At 36.4% G+C, this 24,539-nt stretch overlaps 1 protein-coding gene across 2 annotated transcripts in view; it reads right to left on the reverse strand.

Moving 5' to 3' along the window:
* Positions 1-24,539, reverse strand: part of PPFIA2 (PTPRF interacting protein alpha 2) — a 467,683-nt gene that overhangs the window by 22,964 nt on the left and 420,180 nt on the right. For both annotated transcript variants that reach the window (XM_055085240.1, XM_024122861.3), the window contains 4 exons: positions 14,374-14,455; positions 9,358-9,558; positions 1,268-1,330; positions 7-36 (listed from right to left, as the gene is read on the reverse strand). In XM_055085240.1, the coding sequence (XP_054941215.1) occupies positions 7-36; positions 1,268-1,330; positions 9,358-9,558; positions 14,374-14,455 (376 nt within the window). The remainder of the gene's footprint in view (positions 1-6; positions 37-1,267; positions 1,331-9,357; positions 9,559-14,373; positions 14,456-24,539) is intronic.

Genomic DNA, 24,539 nt, shown 5'->3' on the forward strand with positions numbered 1-24,539 from the left:
TCCTACCTGGGCCCAGCTTCCTTCCTCAGATTCTTTCTGTGTTAGCAGCAGGAAATGATTAATAAAGCAGATAAAGATAAATTAAACTCAAATTAATACAGTAAATTTTTTCTAGTAGAAGCAAAATTGCTTTGTTATTAAAAATGTTAATTAAGACACAGACAAATAAATACACAGATCCTTATTCAGATCCACAGTAATCAATAGAGCAGTTCAAGGGCAACCACAAAGGCACCTACACAGTTTCTAATTTATTCTAATTAAATGCACACACATACAACATATGGAATTTTCATGATACATTTGATCTGGTCATTCCAAACTTTTTTTAATTCTTAAAAGTGTGGGATTTTACAAATGTAATAAGTTATGACAAAAATTTCTGATTATATACATACAAATATACGATACACAAATGTGTACACATACATATGATGGATAAATCTTATATAAAGTAAATTAATGGGGTGGACAAAGTAACTGCATCCTTCTAACAAAACTTTGTGGTAATCAAATGGATTTCAGCAAGAACCAACAACAAACAAAGCTAAACAAGAAAAGACCAAGCACAACAAACTAAAAATGTAATTAGTACCCACATTGGCATTTTTATTTGTCATAAACTAGATAATCAATTTTTCAAACAGGAATAAAATTTAAAATAAGTTGCTCGTAATAAAATGCATGGCATGCCCAACTTTGTTACTTTAAATGAGAAATGACTATACGTAATATATTTTTAAAAGCTGACAATTACGAGTCACGATGAATTTTTTAAGTCTGTGCTTTTAATACTAAATGAACACTTTGCATGCGGGTGGGAGGAGGAAGCTCTGTATTTGAGATGGTAAAGTACAGGAAACTAAATAATTATATTTAAAATGAGTATTCAATCTACACATTCTATTACAAATTTAATTGGGTTTGGTAACATGCATTACCTGTGAATATGTTCAATTTTAAGTGATATTTGTTATCAAAACTTTCTAATGTTGTAAAATGGATAAATAAGTGTCATTAAATTCTTGATTATTGTTTGCATGTTACAAACTCTTATATTAACCACATTATGCCAATCTAGTATGGCTTCATTTAAAAAGGTCTAGGGTCAGTGATATAAAACCATAATGAAAAATGTTAGTTATCATTGCATATTACTATGTAAACATACCCCATCACTCTGATCTATCACAAACAAAATAGCTTTTCCATCCAAATAGCAGCAAAATAACTTTTCTTCATGTTCAACAAAGCTGTAAAGACTAACCGTTTTTGCTGGAGCTGCAAGATTTTCCATTTCTTCATGGGTCACCCATACGTTGCCTGAAGGCTAGTGAGGAGGCCCAGAGGGAAGCAGTGGTAAAGAAGAAACGCAGCACCACTGTAAGTTAATGGTACCACAGTAACACGACCATGCTCTTGCTTCTATAGCATGCACGAGAGACAGCACTGCTAGTTTCTCATAGCTGCCTTTTTCTTCTACTTCAAAAGATTAACTAGAAAGAGGCATGCTGTGAAGCTCACATGGGATAGATTTAAAATGATACTTCTGTAATTATTAATCAGGAAAAAGGCTTAATCAAAGTTTGCATTTCAAAGGTATGCAGCTATTGGATCCACTTTTTGGAATCAAGGAGAACTGAATAAATTTGATCTGTAGAAGAATATTTTTTTCTTCAGTAAACAAAGGCACATGTATTTTGTTGTGTTATTACCAATATTTTGTTCACAAAGTTTTAATTCTTCAATGTCCTTGGAAAGAGAAAACTGGTTGTAAATACAAAGCTGAAAGCTCTATCATAAACTGTTTGGAAACCAATATCAGCTGTTCCCAGATGACTGCTTCCTTTTACAGTTCAGTAAATATGTTGTTTTCCTATATTCTTATAGAGGAAAAAAGAAGAGAAATGCTATTTTGGAGTTAATAGTAGGTATTTTTCCACTAAATATTGTCAGAAGTCACAAAACCTAGGTTTCCTAATTTTTTAGCAGTATCCTTCACTATTATAGAGAAGAACATGATGTTAAAGGAAATTTTCCCTCTAGCAGGCACTATTCTATTATGAAGTCTCATTTGCCTTCTAAATAAAACAACCCATGATGTTTGTTTTATACAAACATCATTGTATTAATACATACAATTTCTAGACCAAAGTCCACTTAGTAACATACAGATCACTGGGAGCCACTTCCCATCAAATTCCACCATTTTACTGGGAAATATTTATGAACATTTCAGTGTTGTCCAAGCACATCAATTCTATAGTTACAGTGGAATTTAATCTTATGTATTGCTTGTTACTTGTTTTGGAAGGGGTCTAGTTTCAAAGCATTGGAAGTAGCAAAGTTGATACCCTGACATAAGTCATCATCATAATTCTCCCTTGCCTTTTCTACCAACACGTAGTACCATGTTGACTTATCTTCTATTATAAATAATATAATTTAATATAATTTTAAAAATAACTATGTATAAACTAAATTGATGAATATAATTTGACATAAGATAAATCTCATGTATAAGAGAATTACTCATATATATAGTTGAGTAACAAAACAGAGTTGAGTAAATATTTATAATTATAAGTAAATAATATGGGCATAAAATCTCAAAGGATAAGCCTCATATATATGTAAAGAATTCTCATTCTCCTACCATTTTGGAATTTTGAGCATATATGAATTTTTTCCTGAAAGATAAAACTGTGCACAACTGTAAAATATACTGAGAATACAGCAGCCATCCATGTCATTAAATGCCCCTCCCTTCTATCCCTAGCTTCCAGGAATGGTGCTCATTATAAATAGAAAGTTGTGTATGAATATATGAATCACTAAATCATTTGGCAGAAATTGCTTTTACTGACTTTTTGAGCCGTGTATTATGCTAAAAAGAATTTTACAATCATCTGTCACATTCCCTTTACACCCAGTGACGACAGTGTTTTGCCTGAGTGGCTATACTATTTAACGTGAGCTTCAGTGACGGTTACCTGAGAGGAAATTCATTTAAGCCATATTGTTTTACAATGATTTCTAAAGATTCGACCTTGATTGTGAATCCAAACAATGAAGGTCTCCCTCCTTCTATGAGAAACTTGACCAGTATTATTTCATACTAGAATACATACATGTATAATCTCTTTCACAGGTTAAAGTCTGTATTTGCCAGTCTATCACCATATTCTGGGGTGAGTAGGACTCTGCAAGCTATGGCTTTATCTGTATCTTCACATGCAAAATGAGTGTATATCCAGGGCGATTTTCCAAAGTATGGTTGCGAAACTTTCTGAAGTTGTAAGTTAGCTGTTCACTTATGCTCTGCAGTTTTACTTCTGAGGAGCACTGCCTGCTCTAGAGTCTTGTAAAGTAATCCATAAAATGACTTCTAAACAACCCAATCAATTAGGAATTAGTTGAGGTTTTAACAAGTTTATTTTATAAGCAAACCCATATGTAGTAAGCCAATTATTCAGATTTCTTTCTTTTTACCACCAGTTTAAAGGATAGAACGTTCAACAGGGTAAGTCATAAAAGGGTGCTTTAGAGCATGAGTGTTTCAGTAAAGGGCACATCTTAGAGAATAGCTAGAGTGGGACGCTTTGAGCAACCAAAGGACTCTGGTGCCTTGGGTCCAAGGATAAAGACAATGCAAAAAGTAGCTTGGAAAAGCATAAAGGACAAGTATCACATAATTTGGTTGTGGTTTTCTGAGAGCCGCTGAAAATCATTTACATCAGTCCACGCTGCAACCCCCAGTATTTGAGCTGGAGAATGCAAACCAGTAGACTTTTTTTTTTTTTGTGGCAAATACCATTTGAGTCTAGCAAATGATTTCTAAAATTTTAACTATCTGGAAATTTACCAAATTATAATCAAGAGGCTTGAGTTCTAGCAGTGCCACTTCTCAGTAACTACCCAGGACATTTCCTAAACCTCTCTAAATTTTAGATTCTACATCTGTTAATTAGACTAAAACTGCATACGCATACTAGAAAAAATACAAATAATTTAAAATGATGATGTGATATATTCTGATACAGGGCTGGGACTAGGATGAGGTAGGTGAGGTGTCAAGGGGGCTACATTTAAAGAAGCACTCACTTTCAGGATCATGCAAGTGCAAGGTCGGTACTGACAGTGAGTGCCTCATTCAATTTTGTTTGAGGTGCCTTGCTGCTCTCACCTTAGTCCAGATGGAGTAGAGTATTCAGATAGTATTATCAAATGAGATCTAGTAGGAAAATTCCTAAAGGATGTTGAGAATTAAAGCACTTAACTAATTAAATCATTCAGGACAGAATTATGATGTAAAAATTAATATTAAAATGAGTTTAAGGAAAAAATGAGTTTAAGGGATAACTCATGAAAATTAATTGGAGGAAAATAATTCTCTTGCTGTCAGAAATACAAAATAAATAAAGCAGCCAGACCTTAGAATAATCCTAAACTTTATCTAGCTAGAAGTAACTTCTGTTACTACATAAGTCATTTTGAAGAATTTTTTACTTTATAATTGAATTACAAAGTAAATTAATTTCAAATTTACTTTTCACTTTCAAAATGGCCTAGATCCACATTTTTCCCTTGTCTGAATCGATATTTCTCACCATAAGAAGAGAAATATTTCTCATTATAATAAGACTAGTTTTACACAATTATATTTCACCTTATTTACATTAAAGGTTGAGGCTTAGGAGGTTAGTAATAATGAAAAGTGGAACCAAAGTAGACTGGAAGAATGTTGCAAAAAAGAAGGAAAACTGGTAGAGTTCAAGAAGCAGGAGAGTACACTTGTTAGGAGCACAGACTATGGGGCAAAACAACCTGGGGTGTGACCTTAGACAAGTCACTTAACCTCTCTGTTCATCAGTTTCTCCCATTTGTAAAATAGATGTCATAAAAGTACCCATTTCATAGCATTGTCCTGAGGCTCAAATGAGTTATTGCATGTAGAGCACTTAGAACAGGGACTGACAGTTAGTAAGTACTCTACTGATGTTGGCTGTTACTACAATTTCATTAGAATTTTCATTAAACAATCTCTACCCAAGTAAATCTTTAGTTTAATAAATGCTATTTCCCCCGTACATTGTGCTGAAGCCTATCTTATGCCTTACATATCTGCTCAAATTTGCTGAATTATATGTTTACTAAAGATCATTTATATTTGTTCCCAAACCTGTCTACTTCTACTGCACTTTTTAAAAAATTAGGCAATTTAAATAAATATTACATAGAGCCAAAGTTAAATAAACTTGGCTCATGTATGAACACCAAGTTGAATTATTTGGAAAGACCAGATAAAGGTAAATCTTAAAACACATTGCCAGTGAGATACAACTTCAGCAAAGTCTGGGGAAGAATTTGTAAATTTCCAGGCGGATTCTGCACTCACATAGCTTTTCAAGTATCTTCAAGTTATCACTTTAAAAAGAAACTCAAATTTAAAAAATTGAAGATGTTTAATGGATGAAGTTATCAAATGAACATAGTGTGAAACTCCAGGCATTGGAATTATACTCAAAGAAAAGTCCTAGGGTTTCATCTAAATTTGCAAGTGCCTGAACATTTACATATTTTTACTTAAGATAAAATATTTAAAGTATTTATTCTTTATGACACACATCTTTAACCAAATATTTCAATTACCTGATATCTCCATCTCTATTCTATTTTGTAAGAGGCCTTCTACAGTAACTGTAGCTTAGGAAGAGGAAACAGAAAGCTGGAAGATTAGGGCTGGCCCAAAGATATAATAAATGTAAATAATATAATAATAATAAATGTAAACATTAGATTTTTCTAATGTTAGCCCATTTTGTCTAGACAGAAAAGGAGGCAGAGTTCTGTTCAGTTAAAAAAAAAAATCTAAGTATCTTGTTTTTTCTCTTTAGAACTTGAGTGAATGAACAAGATACATCTTTCTTAGAAACCAAACCCAAACCTAAACACACGGAAAATCTCGTAGGATCAGAACTATGTGCAGTGTTCTAGAAGACATGATAACATTTCTTACAAAAAACGAAAAACAAAAAACCCAAACCAACTCCTTTTGAATTTTCAAAGTGTGAATCCTAGTATATAATTTTAGGTGATGACTTTAAAATGTTTTCAGCTTCACTTTATGCAGTGGATTAATTCCTAGAAATTCACATGTAGTTTTTTTGCAAAGCAAATCATATTTGAAATATATTAGAAACATGTAAATACTTCCATGTAGATGGACTAAAAGAAATAAAAAGCACTCAGTAGATTATTTTTAAAGCAAATAGAGACAACTTATCTCTTATGAAACTTGCATCAATATTTAGCAAAGGGTATATGTCTTCTGTGAATAAAGAGCTTTTACACATTAGTAAAAAAGTGAATATTCCTATAATCCTATAGAAAAATGAAAAAGGTTATGAATAGGTAATTTATTTAAATGCTAAAATAAATAAGCATATGAAAAAATTTAACTTTACTAGTAATTTTTAAAATGTAAATTTAAGCAATGTAATCATTAACATTGAAAAAGGAAAAAAAAGACTATACAATACAATTTGACAAGTAAGGTTCAAAAGTAATAAGAATATAAATGCCCTGTATACAAATATTGCTATGGAAATTACTACAGTTCAGCTAATGCAATAATATAACTACTTGTTTATCCACTATGGTATTAGAAATACAAAGAAAATTGTTAAATAAGCACAATGTCCAATATTAGGTACTTGGTTAAATAAATTACGGTATTTCCATTAAGGAGGTATGCTGCAATTAAAAATATTACAATTGCATATTAATAAAATGGGGGAAATATTCATGCTATATTACTAAGTTTTAAAAGTACAAAATAATATACTATGTGAAAATAATTCATTTTTATAAAATGAGAAACAAAATAGAATAAAAGGTCTCTATCAAAAAGTTAATAGTGAAAATATTAATAATTTTAATAATTAATGAACAATATATTACCTGTCTTTCAAATGTTAATTCCTCTTTGAAGCCTTATTCAACCAGAAGTGATTTCTCCTTCCTTTGAATTCCACGGCACTCTGCTTCTATCTCACATTAAGGAATTAAACTATGTCATCTTCTACTAAACCTGCTGGTGAACACATCTTCCTTTTCTTAGTTTGATTGCCCTCTCTGTAATCAGGGCACACATATCTCATATCCTCTATAATGATGAGTAGAGTGACCTGTACAATCATCATTTTAAGATGCATATTTACTGACTATTTACAATTTGCCAGGCACTGAGTTAAGGCCTGGGGACTATGGAAAACCTGATAATATACTTGCTTGGCCTAGTGTGGGATGAATCAAGAAGAGAAAATTATAAAATAGCTTTTATAAGTATACAGAGTAGTAACTCAGGAAGGGAAGAAAACCCAGACTTTGGGGCTTAGTGAAAACTTTTTCGAGGAAGAACATTCAGGAATCATTAGATGAAGGATGAGGTGGAGAAGAATGGTGATCTTGGAGTGGAAAGAATGTTCTAGGCAGAGGGAAGAGCAATTGAAAAAGCTTATAATCAACCCAAATCATAAAAGTTTAGGAAACTGAAAGTAGTTCTGTATTGTTGGGATACTTATCTGAGGACATAAAGCCTTTGAGGCTAACTGAGAATAGATCAAGAAAGGTTTCATAAGCTCTCTTCACATTTGACTGTTTTTTGAACAACTGAGTATGTTCTTACCTTTAATAGCTTGTGATTTAAGTTCTTTCAGTTTGCTTAGATATCTTTAGAAAAACAGTGCTTAATTATTCCATTTTTCTTTAAGAAATAGGTTAGGATACTAAATAGAAATAATAAATTATATTCTTATTTTCATCTTGAAGTTGGGGCTTCTATTGCTCTTACTTTTGCAAGATTAGGAATGTTAAATATTTTTGTTCAAATTTGCTCTTGGGAGGAGAGTGTTAACATAAACCAGTCAGACACTTCTCCCTCAGTTGGAAGTTACTCAGGACACTCATCATCAGTTCTGAATTCAGTTTACAGTAACTATTTTAATAGTCTTCTCAGCTTTTATTTTAAACATATTCTGAATTATTTTTTAGCTTCAGTAATACTTCAGCTATAGTATACAACATTTATGTACATTTTAAAATGTTATACAAATTATATATAAGAATTTGTTAAAGTATATGTTTTCTCCTAAATGTTTCTTAGGAAGAAGTTAAGATGGAATTATACAAGAAAGATAAACACTTTTTAAATTTGACCTTGTATTTCTAGCATTGGAATCTAGTACACTGGGAAGGAATACAAGAATATATGTAATAAAAATGAAGCAAATTTCTCTGATTTATGGTCTATGTTTAAGACCACATGTAAAAATTTATCCTCAAGTTAGCTTTGTGCCTGAAATAAAGTAATATCACTTTTCTATCTTTTGCCCACTATTCAAACTTACCTCATTCTTCCATATTTTATTATTTTGCATAAGACATGGGACCAGAAAAATCCGTTTAACAACAGAAATCATATCCTTTATCAGCAAAAGATATAATTTGGGAAAGGACTAAAGAAAGAATGAATATTATTTGGGAGTTTTTCCTCAGTGTTTGAATTTGTCATCTGGCATGCCTTTTTTGGATATTTTGTTCTTTCCTAATATTAAGATAGGGATGAAATTATGAGAGAAATAGGGATTTATAAATAAAAGGCAAACAGGTTTTGAAGGAAGGTAATCCACTTGGTATTTATAAAACATTAAATACTAAGGTACTTTCATAATTATGAAAACTGCTTAAGAAGTAGTGAGTTTAGCATTACATCTTCACAAAGTGCTAATGCCTATTGCTTGTCTCCTGAGATGTTGGATTACATTAAAAAGAAAAATTCTGAAAAAGAGTAAACTCTTGGGCTTCCCTGCTGGTGCAGTGGTTGGGGATCCGCCTGCCGATGCAGGGGACACGGGTTCGTGCCCCGGTCCGGGAAGATCCCACATGCCGCGGAGCGGCTGGGCCCGTGAGCCATGCCCGCTGAGCCTGCGCGTCCGGAGCCTGTGCTCCGCAACGGGAGAGGTCACAGCAGTGAGAGGCCCGCGTACCGCAAAAAAAAAAAAAAAAAAAGAGTAAACTCTTGGTCTTGTTGCTTGGGAGAAAAATCTAAACTTTAGTCTAGAGGCTAGCTCAGAAGTCTATCTTGGTTGCAGGCTTCAAGTCTGATAGGAATCACAGCTCCTCAGTTGAAAACCTATTAAAAGTAGCAGCAAGGTTAATGGAGAGCAAGCTGAATCTCCTCAGAATAATTCATGCTGACATTGAAATGTGTGCTGCCACAGTTTTGCTCTGTGGACTTGGAGATGCTGCTATTCACCCAGCACTGGGGAAGGGAAGGAGCGCAAATGGACTCACAGTTCTGGACGTTGGAGGAGCTGAAGGACTGGTTAGGGAAACCATCTCCTGGATTGCTAATCGGAGCTTTAAGCGATGCAGAGGATTGCTGATTCCAATTTCTCTCTGGATCTCAGTGTCTGATAAGGCAGACATAATGGCACCGCTCTTCACATTGGCTCGGCAGGCTGCCACATACCAAGCAGGCATTCCCAACCAGAGCTGTTGGATAGGGAAAAATACGTACCCAGGTTATAATAATAGTTAACCATTAACAATGTCTATGTGCTAGACATTATTTTAAGTACCTTACTTGTATGAACTCATTTATTACCACACCCCATGAAAGAGATGCTATTATTTTTCCCCCAGAAGAGACAGATGCACAAAGACATTAAATAATTTATTCAGAAAAATCAGTTAGGCAGTAATGGAAACAAAGATTGGAAATGTAGTCTTCAGGGTCTGCAATTTAACAACTAATTTATATTATTAGGGATACATATAATAGCTGCACCTCACCAAATCTCCTCGAGTTTAAGGACAAGAACAGCCACAAGCTGCATTTGGTAAAGGCTCAATTAACATTTGTTTAATAAAAGACTTCAGTTTATAACTCTCCTTTGGAATTCTGACTGCCTTTGATCAAAGGCTTTAATGTGGCTAAGCCACATTTCCAATCTATCTACCTATAGGTGTATGAACTCAATTAGATGCTAAATATGAAAATACTTTTTGGAGAATGAAATGCTGGGCTAATGGAAGAGGCTAACATTACAAACATCTGGAAAACATTAGCTAAAGAGAGTTACAAAATGAATAATGCTTTAGAAATTAGGGATTGTGATTCTTCAGCTTTGCTGTGAGGCTCTGGAAAGACAATTGAATTGGTAGTGCAATGAGCACAGCATAATGCCTGGCACATTATCTGCAGCACAGGGTGAACGCACTGTGTTGCAGCATCTGAATTACGTACACTTAAATAAGGAATATTCTTTCCATTCCTCCCCGCCCCTCCTCCATCATTAGGTATGAGTAAGAAACAGGGCACATGCAAATGAGCAGTTTAAATCTTGGTTTTAAACAGCCAAAATACTGATTTTGTTGTTGTTGTTATTTTATTTGTTGATATGAACAGATTGAGTAAAAGGAGAAAGCATGAGACTGAGAAAAAGTGAGAGAGTAAGAGAGGAAAAACTATAAATCAGCAGTATAAAACGCCAAGAGCTCTGGATCAAGAATCAGAAGGCTTGGGCTTCCCTGGTGGCTCAGTGGTTGAGTCCGCCTGCCGATGTAGGGGACGCGGGTTCGTGCCCCGGTCCGGGAAGATCCCACATGCCGCGGAGCGGCTGGGCCCGTGAGCCATGGCCGCTGAGCCTGTGCGTCCGGAGCCTGTGCTCCGCAACGGGAGAGGCCACAACAGTGAGAGGCCCGCGTACCGCACTAAACCTCAGCCTTATTTTCCTCATTTGTAAAATGAAAGGGATTCGGCTTTCTTATTTCTAAGGCTCGGTGTTACGCAGCTTCTAAGATGGCTCCCAATGATCTCACTTCCGGATATTCCTGCCCTTGTATCGTCCTCTTCCTCTGAGTTTGGGCTGGACCTGGTGACTTATTGTAATGAAAAGACTATGATAAAAGTGATGGGATCTGACTTTCCAGATTAGGTTATGAAAAGACTGTGGCTTCATTCCTGCCAGTCATCTCCCCCTCTGTCTTCTCCGAGCTCTCGCTCTGGGGAAAGCCAGCTGCAGGGCTGTGAGTTGTCCTTTGAGATGCTCACACAGAAAGGAACAGATGTCTCTGGCCAACAGCTAGCAGGGAACTGAGTCAGCTTGGAATTGGATTTCCCCAAGTCAAGCCTTGAGATGACTGCTGTCCTGGCTGACACCTTGCTTGCAGCCTTGTGAGAGACTTTGAACAGAGGTGGTAGCTAAACCATGTCCAGATTCCTGACCTACAGAAGCCAGGAGGAAAATAAATGCTAAGTGTTGGGATAATTTATTACATGATAATAGGTAACACTGATTTTTTTTTAATTAAAAAATTCTGCCATATTAAAGGGTTGCTTGCCTCTGTAGAGGAAACACAAAAAGTCAAATCTTTCAGTCAATGTGGCCTGGGCTGTGACTGAGATAAGAGAAGGAGAGAGGGGATATAGGTACAGTGCATGACTGAATATAGTATCTCCTACAGGTTAGGCAAAGGAATTGACCTTGCCTTGACAGATATGATTAGCTACGACAGAAGATGGGACTTGACTTCATAGTTTGTAAACTCAAGTTGTTCAAAATAACTAAACATCTAAATATACCTTCACTGGACCCTAAAGATTGTCACCTCTTTTCAACTCCTCTATGCTAAGATATTTGGATTTCCACACTGGTTAACATTACCCAAATGCTTGCCAATACATGGTTACCAAGGTCATCCCTGATTAGACTTTTACAAAGTTTTTGGTGTCGATAAATGGTGTGTGAAGCATCAGACTTATTTGTTCACATCACTCTTAGTGGGCTGTGCATTGAAGGAGATACTAAAGGAGGTGAAAGTTAAGAGCTCTCATTCATTGGATCACCCACCTCATTCATCTTGTTTATTCCATTGAATAATTTCACTTATTATACAACACTGGTTTCCTTGTTGTTCCCTGGAAGCAGCCCAGGCCTTTTTCTGCCTCAGGACCTTTGCATCTGCTGTTCCCTCTATTTGAATGCTTGTCCCCTCTATCTTCACATGCCTTACTCCCTCACATACTTTAAATCTTTACTCAAATGTCTCCTTCCCTCTGAATGTCTCTTCCCCTCCTTCCCATAACACCAAGCAGACATTCTTTATCCCCATTCCTTGCCTTATTTTTTTTCCATGGTACTTAGCTTCTAACATACAGTGTCATTTACTCCTCAATCTGTCATCACATGAAAGAAAATAAGCTCAAGGAGGACCAATGTTTCATGTACATACTCCATTCAGAGGTGCATTTGCTCTCATTCATTGGATCACCCACCTCATTCATCTTGTTTATTCCATTGAATAATTTCACTTATTATACAACACTGGTTTCCTTGTTGTTCCCTGGAAGCAGCCCAGGCCTTTTTCTGCCTCAGGACCTTTGCATCTGCTGTTCCCTCTATTTGAATGCTTGTCCCCTCTATATTCACATGCCTTACTCCCTCACATACTTTAAATCTTTACTCAAATGTCTCCTTCCCTCTTAATGTCTCTTCCCCTCCTTCCCATAACACCAAGCAGACATTCTTTATCCCCATTCCTTGCCTTATCTTTTTTCCATGGTACTTAGCTTCTAACATACAGTGTCATTTACTCTTCAATCTGTCATCGCTTGAAAGAAAATAAGCTCAAGGAGGACCAATGTTTCATATACATACTCTGTTCAGAAGTGCATTTGAAGCATCTAGAACAAAGTCAGGCACCAAAGAGGTGCTCTGTAAATAGTTGTGAAGTCACTGCATAAAGTCATTTTATAAAGTCACTTTATGGAGCACATTATGAGCAATTTCTGCATGCTCAGGATAGTTTTAATTAGCACAAACTTCACTGCCTGTCATTTCCCAGCCCCTTAATATCAGTAAATCTGTTTTGTTTTGTTTTTTTTAATATATAAAGGATTTGTTCATCACTTGCCAAAACAGTAGTTAACTCTCTGTCAAACTGCAGCTCATTTTACTGGAGTGAAACTGAACAAAGAATTGCTCTCAATTTTGAGGTGGGCTTTCTTAAGCATTTTGTCTTATAATTGATTTTTAAAATATAGTAATTTGAAAGAAATATTTGGAAGAAGCAGCTCTGATCACTAATAAGCTAAAAATTCCCTGATATAAAAGAATAAAATAAAGCAAGACACAGCCTTCTTTCACTCAGTCCAAGAAAAAAATGCAGCATGTTTTTATATTTATCTGTATAAGATTATTTTTTAAACTCAAGTGAGTTTTGATTGTTCCTATTGATTAATTCATTAGCTCTGGATGTGATATGATAATGAAGGTGGACAATTTTATAATCCCGAATCTTTTAAAATAATGGGTTTTAATTGCCTCTGCCAAGCAAGAAAAGTTCATACAGTCAGTCCCTTGGTACCCTCAGGAAATTGGCTCCAGGACACCCCATACCAAAATCCACAGATGCTCAAGTCCCTTACTGTTGGGCCTTGGTATACACAGGCTCAGCATCCTCGGATTCTGTCTCGGATTGAACGTGGTTGGTTGAATCCACGATGGGGAGCCCATGGATAGGGAGGGCTGACTGTATTCTTCTTTGCTTTGACATCAGCATATCCTAGCAGCTACCAACAGCCCACACTAGAGAACTGAATGGAAGGGGCAGTGAAAACTATTGATAAGTGGTATGAAGGGGCCCTTTGTGGTCAAATATGTATTTCGTTCACTGTCCTGGTCTGCTCCTGGTGCCTCCAATCTGATCAAGTATTAACTCACTTTTCCAGGCCCTTGTGTTATGCAGGAAATGCTGAATGTAGTTTTTGTTTCATTAAAACATTCAGTCTAGACACAGAAGGGAACAAAGGAATGCATCTTCTTCTGCATAACTCCAAATGTCTAAATCTAGCTGGCCCCTGGTCTTAAAGAACTAGGTTCAGGAATTATACTACAAGCAAAGGAATGGCAGCAATATCTTGGATAAGACAGAAGTGTTAAATATATGGAGATGCCTCTTCTCTGTTAACCTGCTGATGAGGAAGGGCTCTGTACTGATGTACTGGGACAGATGTTTTCTTGCAACAACAGAAGGATCACTCAAAAACTGTTTCTTGATTTACTCTAGATATGAAGAAGACAGAATTTACCAAAACTTTCTTTTATCTCACGGCCTGCTTCCTTCTGCTACAATTGCAAGAAAACATCAGAGTAAAATCACAAGAATGCCCATGGGTCCCTAGATAGCAAGTTATTCCAGACTATTGGAAAACTAAGATGTCAGGAACAGGTCTTTACTTGTCTCTAAAAATACTATCAAGTTAGCAGTGATTGGCTTAAGAGCCTTCTGGTTTAACTCTCTTACCTCTAACCACGCGACTACAGTTGGCCCATCCCACTGGGCAAAAGGTAATCCCTTTCTCCGAGCTTCTTCTAGAAGTTCATGCCTGAAGTGTACAGCAAAGATTATTAGTCAGGTAATATGGGAAAAGACGGCTGTGATTATTTTTAATGACAATATTTTTTAAAAACCCAATAATCCTTTATAAACTTTTTATGAATTAATACAGAAATAACAGAAATCCTTCTTCCTTTGAATAATACATGCAAATCATCCATTGATTTTATTAGAAATGAAACACTGACATCTAAAAATAATTTTCCCCAACACTTATTGACTAAAATTCAAACATTAAATGTTAATGGACTAAGAAGCTGAATTTTATTATCAGCAAATACCTTATCCCTTAAACAAGAAACTGGCCCACATATGCATATTCTGGCATGCACTACAGGATCTAAATGAGGCTTCTTCCATCTGTCTTGCCTGCTTCCCTTATTATTTCAGTAGTAGATAAATGCCTGTTTATAGAGGCAGAAGATCAAGTTGGTCATTTTAGCCCCAATTCAAGTGATATGCTTGATTTTAGTATGCTCTCTGGGTCCAGGTGGCTATCTTAGGAGTTAGTTTTTTGTATAGACTACAAAATTACTTCTCATATGAAGAGAACTCCGAGGTAAATTGACTTCCATCACTACAAAGCAATGTAAGGTGTAAAATTCAATGGTACACTTATTTCCATTTATAATCACTACTGGTTTTAATGAAAGCAAAACATCTCAATGACAACAAATGGTTGTTTCTGATAACAAAAAGTTGTAAAGAACCTTGACAAATGCATCTTTAATCACTATCTCTACTACTGACCCTTGACATCCATCTACAAAACCAATTTCATATCGCTCATGATTGCAATAGCAAGTTTCTGTTTTCTTTGAAACTCAAATTGATATATACCTGGCCAGGACTATATTGGAAAATATATTCTCTATTCCTTAGATGCATTGATCCTACACACACATTTTTACACATATTGCTTTATGTTGACTGTGTGTCTTTCATGCTTAGGAACTCCAAAATGAAGCATTTAATTATTTCCTACTACCAACTGATTGTTTATTGTGGTGGACTATAATATGTTAAAATATATAATAAAAATGTCTTTTAACACAAAAGCTTTCCATGTCTGTGATGGATGCTACCAAAAAAAATGCAGTGTGACAAAGAAACAGGGAGGCAAAACAAAAATTAAAGTTATAGTAGATGAAGAGACACATAAATCAACTGCTCTTTCATTTCGTGGGATAGCAAAGAAGCATGTGTAAGCTATTCAGCACCTGGGAAAGGGAACAGCGACACTGGTGCCATGAATCCAAGGTGAAACTAGAGGGGCTCCCTCACCTGGCTTGCTCTACCCTCACCCGTTCCCTCAGGCTTCCCAGTGACATTGCTTCATTGAAAACCAGATTTGAATAGCATAGTCTCACTGTGACAGATATATTGACAGAAATGGGTTGAAGGGTTAAACAACCAACCATCAGGTACTTATTGAGCGCCTATTGTGAGCTGAGACCTGTGGAAATACAGACATGCACCCAGTTTTCCAGCAGATCCCTGGTTACGTAGAAAAAGCAAACACATGAAACTGTTTAAAAACATAGTACAATGCACAATTAGATGCCAAAAACTCAATGATGCATATTCTGAGGGTGAGGATTTTGGAGAAGGGGTTAGTAGCAATGGAAATGATCAGTGAAGGCTTTGCAGCAACTGAACTGACTTTGAAGACCTGGTGGGAAGGAGTTACAGATGTTGTTCCAATCTGGATGAGCAGTAAGGGTGGAGGGGAGAGGCAGGACTGAACACAGAATACGTGCAAGAAAATTTAGAGTAGGCTTCCACAGAGCCAAGAGCATTATTGAGAGTTGTAATATTATATCCATTAGGGAAAAAAATACTTCCAGTTATGTGACAGGTGAGTGGCATTAAAGGGGAAGAAACAAGTATACATTTACAACTGGTTTTTGCTACATTTAGCAAAAAAGCAAGCCAATATGCACTCAACACCTAGGAAGCACATAACATTTTCACAAGTGAATTACATGAGTTGTACATATGCCATTTTTGAAAACTAGAACACTTTAATTCTGACTAGTTCCTTAATAAAAAAATGCACCACATGAGCTGGAGTGATCCTATCAAAAGTTAAATTGGATAATGTAACTTCTCTGCTCATAACTTTCCAATTACTACCTGTCTCACTGAGAATAAAAGCTCAAGCAGCTGTTAGGATCCACCCTACCCTCTTCATCTCTCTGACTCAATTCCCATCTCACTCCGCAACACTGGTTTCCTTGTTGCTCCCTGGAAACAGCCCAGGCCTTTTTCTGCCTCAGGACCTTTGCATCTGCTGTTCCCTCTATTTGAATGCTTGTCCCCTCTATATTCACATGCCTTACTCCCTCACATACTTTAAATCTTTACTCAAATGTCTCCTTCCCTCTTAATGTCTCTTCCCCTCCTTCCCATAACACCAAGCAGACATTCTTTATCCCCATTCCTTGCCTTATCTTTTTTCCATGGTACTTAGCTTCTAACATACAGTGTCATTTACTCTTCAATCTGTCATCGCTTGAAAGAAAATAAGCTCAAGGAGGACCAATGTTTCATATACATACTCTGTTCAGAAGTGCATTTGAAGCATCTAGAACAAAGTCAGGCACCAAAGAGGTGCTCTGTAAATAGTTGTGAATGTTGAACATGTCAGCCAGTATTTACATTTAGCTGCTTCTTGTTTCAGTAACTTGCATCCCATAATGTATTTTTTAGTCCATTTTTTTAGCTACTTTGTCAGCATAGCACCCATTCCACACGATTCCAAGAGTCTGATCTGGTTTGCGATCCTTGATAGGAATCTGGTTGAGGTAATCCAGTGTGTTCAAATAATCCTATTCTCTTTTTGAACAGGAATTTATCATACAATTGTTTGAGAAGTCATTGGACGATGTAAACCTTGGAAAAGTTTTCTTTTCTTTTGCTTTGTTTATTGTGTTTAAATCACAAACTCTCATAGCACAATAACTTTGGTAAAAGTTTGCAAAGATAATGAAATAAGGGGGCTCAAGTCCAGTGGATTCTGCCCTTTGGTCCTCAGCTGGCAGGGCTAAATCCCAAGTAAAGGCCTTTGAAATGACACACTTGAAACTGTGAGAAACAGGCCAGATTGGAGTGGATGGCTGGATTTTACTCTAGGACTGTGTGCTACATGATGTTAACTCCAGACCTGCTTTTCCTTAATCCAAGGGCAGTTTTAATTATGTAAAGAAATGCATTGAAATTCTCAAAGCAATATTACATTTAATTCTTCTCTATTATAAAAAAAAGTCTGCATTATACAGAATTTATAAGAGACACATATCTGGGCATATTGGCTTGAGAGAGAGGCACTGTTAGAAAAATAAAGCAATATGGGTAATGCTCTAATTGTTGGAAATTACTGAGTTTAATACATGATGATTTCATAACATTATTAAGGGCATGTATAGCATTACTTTCATGGGGCCATGCTTATTGTCATTAGATATTTTGAAGTCACTGTCAGAAAAGTATTAGAAATACTAAATATAAAACTGATTTGGCCCAAACAGGCATTTTGTATATACTGGTGTTCTCTGTTCATCCAGTGCATGTGTAGAAATTTATGCATTCTCTCTGTACCCCAGATTCAACCTTTTCAAAGGTTCAGTGACAGTTCTTCCAGAGCAATGTCATGATCACATTCCCCAGTACACATCTGCATCTGAAATTACTGTCTTTCTATTCAGGCCTGAAGAAACATTTTTGCCTCCCTTCTTTCCTCCCTTCCTTCCCTCCATCCTTCCTTCATCCCTTCTTTCCTTCTTTCCTTCCCTCCCTTCTTTCCTTTCTCCCTCCCTCCTTTCCTTCCTTCTTTCCTTTCTTTTAGACAATCTAATATTTAACCATCCTTTACCCTCAGATCACTTATACATTACTATAGTTATGGGCACCCATTTTTGTTTCAAGTTTTAGACCAGATTTTAGAGGACATCAGTAGCACTTCCTTCTAGAGGAAGTTTCAGGTACAGGATTGTCATATCCTGTGTGGAAACAAAAAAAGAAAAGTACTAATTGTAAGGGAAGGTCATTTTGAATCAGAAAAACTTCTGAGTCACTGAGTATTTTCAGGGAACACATTCTTGTCTGCAGTAAAGAATACCATTAGATTCCCTCCAAAGGCCTCAGACCCTCTTGATAAGGGTGTCAGTGAGTTACTGTAAATGGAATGTGACACACTAAGAAGGCCCAGGGCTCCCCTGGTGGCGCAGTGGTTGAGAGTCCGCCTGCCGATGCAGGGGACACGGGTTCGTGCCCCGGTGTGGGAGGATCCCGCATGCCGCGGAGCGGCTGGGCCCGTGAGCCTTGGCCGCTGAGCCTGCGCGTCTGGAGCCTGTGCTCCGCAACGGGAGAGGCCACAGCAGTGAGAGGCCCACGCACCGAAAAAAAAAAAAAAGAAGGCTCAGCACTTGGGGAACGCTCAGGTGTGTGTGTAATTGGCAAGTTCATACAGAAATGTGCAGAGGGCAGCCTGCACTTGCTCGTGCCTGATCTGAAGACAGGAACAAAGTCTGGGCACCCTAGTAATGTCTAGACCCAAGGATTTCTAGATAAAGGAATGAGAATGCCTAAAAATGTAAATAAATCAAGGGTATTTTCCAGGCTTGTAGTTCCTAAATCCTAATCCAGACTAATTTAAGCAAGTACGATTTTTTTTTTTTTTTTTTGTGGTATGCGGGCCTCCCCCTGCCGTGGCCTCTCCCGTTGCGGAGCACAGGCTCCGGACGCGCAGGCCCAGCGGCCATGGCTCACGGGCCCAGCCGCTCCGCGGCACGTGGGATCCTCCCAGACAGGGGCGCGAACCCGGTTCCCCTGCATCGGCAGGCGGACGCGCAACCACTGCGCCAGCAGGGAAGCCCTAAGCAAGTACGATTTTGATTAAATGATTCCATCCAAATAGAAATGTCTGGCTCCTCCTTTTCAGGTTTTATGTCTTTCTCCAATTATTTCAGTTTTGACCTCATAGGTGGAGTATGCTTACATTTCTAAGCTCTGTTTCCTTCACACTAAACAATATCCACATACCTTCCTGTCTTGTTTTCCCACTCACTTATCTTGATTTTCAAGACACAACAAAAATACTTCCTCTCAGAAGCCATCCTACCCTGGACCCAGGGGCAATATTTACTACTTATTTTTATAGGCCCCTTAGTACTAAACAATTTTCCCTAGAATATCTTTAACATTTTATTGAGTCAGGGATTTAGCCAGTTTTATTTTTTGTTTTGAGGACAAAAACCAGATACATGGTAGGTCTACAAAAATCTAATGACTGACTGCCTAACCTAGTCCGGGGGCATACAAAGTCACTGTTCTTGTACCCTTACAGTTTGGGAGAACAACTTGTAAATCAACAAATTCAATAAGATGATAAAACTCTGAGAAATGAAATTCTTTAGTTACTCAAAAATTCACAAACCGTGGGGGCAGGACAGTCTCCTTTTCCATATTTTTCCCAATGTGGATGGTTCATTGCTGTTAGTGAAAAGAGACTTTATTCTCAGACCATTTAGCCTAGGATGCTATTTTGGGACTGCCAATTTGCGACATGACTGTCTAAAAACCATACGGTACCATTTCCTTTGTCACTCAGACTGGCCATTTCAGTCACCCTCCATTTAATGCCTGTCAATTTCCCATTCATACTTTGTATTTTGTCTTCTTTCACTTTCTATTTTCACTGCCATTATTCTTTTTTCTGTCTTTTAACTGGCCCCACTCTCCAAGCTTTTCACCCTTGCAATACACTGCCATGAAAAAAATCTGCTGTCATGGCAGAGTAGGTAATACAGTGGGCTCTGAAGTGGGAATGCTTGGGCTGGATTCCTGGTGCCCTCTTAGCTGTGCATCCAAAGACAAGTCACTTTACTTTTTTGTGCCTCAGTTTCCTCATCTGTAAAATGAAGTTGATAACAGTACCTACCTCAGAGGGTTGGTATGGGAGTTGAATAAGAAAATATGTGTAATGTGATGACAACAGTGACTTGTACAAAGGAAACAGCCAATACGTGAGCTATTTATTATTGCACTATCCTCTGAAAACCCTTCAATGGTTCCTCGAATGCCTAAAGCATAATCCTTAACCTGGATTACAAAGACTGAAATCGGTTTAGTCTTGATTTTCCTTTCTAATCATCTTTCCTTATTTTTCACTAGAACTGAAAACCTACTTTGGCAAATAATATGAACAAGAATAATTCCATCTTTGCAAGTACCATTTTCCAGAGTTGGTAAGTTCTTTGTCTTCTTCTTCCACTATCAAAATCTTACTGCTTGCCTAAATCATAAAACTTCCTTTTATTTTTGATCATCCCAGATCCCACAATGACTTTTTTATCTTTTAAAATCTGGAAACTCATAGTGTCGGCATCGCTCATAAAGACTGTTGATGAGCAGCACATACATGGGCCTCATCTCCCACCCAAGACTAAAGTCCTGGAGATGAGAGTCTGCTCTTCTGCTGCACCATGCATTTTTCTTTGCAGGATCTAGCCAAGAATATCTTTTGAAAGATTGCTATTTTGTAATCCATGAACTCTCAGTGTTGACAACCATCCAGGATCCTTGATAAAAGGGCAGCTTTTAAGTATTCTATGTCTTTGTTAATATCCAACTACTTATTACATCTTAAAAAGAAGTAAGAATTTTGCTTACCTGCTACACAGATTGGCTGCAGGAAGAAATAAAAGTGCCCTCTCTAACGTTAAATATAATATTTTGTAAACTGATCAACTATTACCAAAGCTTTTGTTCAAATTCTCATTTGTAGATCATGGAAATGAACTCCCAGAGTCTGCCTCTCCTTTGGTATTCCCTACCTCTCATCCTTGTTCCAACTTCCAGAAAGACCTTTCTAAACACAAATATTTTTGTAAGAGTTGCCTGCTTAAAAATCTCCCCCTTGAGGTTTTTAAGCAGGCAACTGAAAATATAGGTCAAATATCTTAGCTCAACTAAAAAGACCCTTGGTGATCTGGCCCTTGGCTATCTCCCAGCTTCTTCCGCTCAAGCAATACTGAAACACTTGCCATTTTCCAAATACCTCATTCTATTTTACCCTCTATGACTTTGTATATGCCTTTTTCTTCTGCCTAGAGCATCCTTCTTTGCATCATAGTTGTGACAAACTCACACTTATCTTTCTGACAAAATTTATGCTTTATCCTTCCTGTTAAGATGCTAAGACCTTTCACAGGGAGAATTAATTTTCTCTTCTACACAAATATTATAACTTGTATATACTCTAGTTATTGCACTTACTATACTTCTCATTTAAAATTTAAAATTGTATTTAAATGTAATTAAATAAATTGTATTACAATTGAATACAGTGAGTACTATAATAGAACTTTATCTAATGTGCTCTCTTATTCATATGAACCACTTCATATCCTTCTGAGATATAGTATCATGGTTTGAAAGACCAAAGTTTCTATATGCAGGCAAATTAGGGTTTAGATCTCAGATAGTAACAGCTGACATGCATATATCACTTACTATGTGTGAAGCACTATCCTCAGCGCTTTATATGTGTAAGTCATTTAATCTTCACGACGATCCAATAAGATATATATTGATACACATTTGCAGATGAGGACACTGAAGAAAAGAGGCCACTCGGAGCACAGAGTCGATGAGTGCAGAGCCAGAATTTGAGTGCCAGCCACCTGGTCACAGAGTCAGCCTCTTAACACCCCACACTATCCTTTAGCTAATTAACCTCTCTGAACTTTGCATAACCGTAAAAGGAAGATAGTAACAACCACCTCTTTGTTAGAATTAAAGACAATGATAGTTTCCTACCTTTATTTCTCTCCTTTTTATTCATTCATATTTAGGCATACATTTATGTGACTTCCTGGCTAATATAGATAGTCTTTACCCCCTCACTATCACACATTTCAGTCCTCAACCCTATAAGAGAAAAAAGGAGCTAAGACTTTTCTTTTCTTGCTGTTTCCTACTACAAACAGGCTCTGAATCTTGGTCAGAGGAAGGAGGTTAGCCCCATTTATATAATCAGGGTGGAAAAGCTGAATTTGTTGTAATTTGTTTCAGTTCAATTAATTTTGTATTATTGTAATACAAAGTAATTCTCTGGTTGAATAATTTATCTTTAGGGCTTATTTACTTACTGTGGCACACAACAAGTACTTACTTATTGATACAACCAGGAGAAATAAATATGTGGCTCGATAAGAACCAAGAATGAAATATGTCAAAATAATTTGACAATTGAATCTACTTCTTAACAGTGTAGCACAGAGAATAAATCTTCCCTACGCAATATAACAGTAAATTTACATAGACTTCACACCATTATTAATTATAAAATGTATCTTGTTCCAATAAACTTCAACAGTCAAGAGGGTAAAGAGAACATGATCCCCTCAAATTTCAACCAGACAATGAGCTATAATCTCATCATTCAGAAATCTATATCTGTTGATCAATTCCATGAAAATTAAAATTACATATTTGAGAAACTGTTTGAAATTCTGGTCAGCAAATATGAAGGAAATATGGTGCCACTTCAAATGTTTTAACTTCTGTAAGCTGAAAATGTATATCTTAATTAACATAATTATTCTAAACAGAAATATATTACAAATCCCAATCAGCTGCTTCAGACATTGATTACCTAAGTAAACACATTTACCTCCATAAAATTAAGAGTTTCAAATCCGACATTAACAAGGTTGACTTGATTTTGAAAGCACGGCATGCTGCGATTTTGTATGTGTGTATAAGTGCAAGTGTGTGTGTTTGTGTATCCTGTTAAGGCACATTTTCACATGTAGTGCATATAAAAGTCCAGTCCATTATACATTTAAGTAGTGTTTAATTTAGATTCTCATAATAAATGCTAGGTTGCTTGAAATTATTTGATTACATAAAACCAAAATTCATTCATGTTGAAACCTTTTTTTTTCCCTGCAAGCTACTTGAAATGGAGGGCACAGTCTCAGGAAAGAAATTTAATTTATTTGTGAACTTGAGTAGGGGTTTACATAATTTCACTCCTTATTTTATTTTGAATTTAATCACTTTCAAAACCATTGAAAAGGTATAAACACACACATGCACGCACAAATGCGATGGAGCAATACAATTACTCATGCTGTTGTTAAAAACTAGAGGGGCTTGTATTACTTTCCAGTAAACAATTTCACTTTTGCAAGACACTGTGGTTTGTTCTTCCCAGTCCCCTCCTGACTGTAAATTGGGGACTTACTGGAGGAACATTGGTAATTTTTCAGGTTTATATGGATGCCATTTAGATTAGATGGCTTTAGTACTTCATCTAATTTTGAGCCCTCTTTAACTCAGATTTGAAGTTTATAGTTTCTATGCTTCTGAGATTATTCATATCTTCTCATACTCTTGTGAGTATTGGGAAGTTGACAGTAATATTAGAAAGTACACAGAATATAAGTCAGTCACTCAAAAGTACGCAGCAAACACATGGGAAAGTTGGGGCTTAAAGTCTTGTCTTCTGATTCCTAATTCAATATTCTTTCCACTTCAAATCTTCCCACATCTTTACTATGTTTGTACTATCTTCTCCTGATATTTAACCTCCTAAGCTTTCTTTTAGCAACTGTACTAAGGGAATGATTTTGAGGTCTTAAAATGTTTAAATTGCAGGAGCATGTGCAAGACAAGAAATTGAATTTTCCAATTAAGGTAATTATATCAGTTTCTTAAAGTCCATGAATATTGATGCATTATGAATCTATTATTTTTCAATATTTCATTCAAAAAGGGATGGGATGGGGGAATGAAGTTGTATTTCTTGACATTATTTTCATTATTTCAATTTCCTCATGAAACTTAAAATCATTAGGCCAATAATTCATGATGACATGAAAATAATGCTTTAAAAATTCAATGTCAGAATATCGATTGTTTTTAAAAAGTAAAATCTTACAACTTGCATTTGGCCAGCATAGTTGAATAGTATTCTAGTCACAGCTTACCTTGCATTCGCAAGAACACTTCCTAGAATTTAATATCATAAATTATCCTTACTTAAGTAAACATTGCATTGTTAA

The sequence above is a fragment of the Physeter macrocephalus genome, chromosome 6, assembly GCF_002837175.3.
Source record: "Physeter macrocephalus isolate SW-GA chromosome 6, ASM283717v5, whole genome shotgun sequence".
Lineage (NCBI taxonomy): Eukaryota > Metazoa > Chordata > Mammalia > Artiodactyla > Physeteridae > Physeter > Physeter macrocephalus.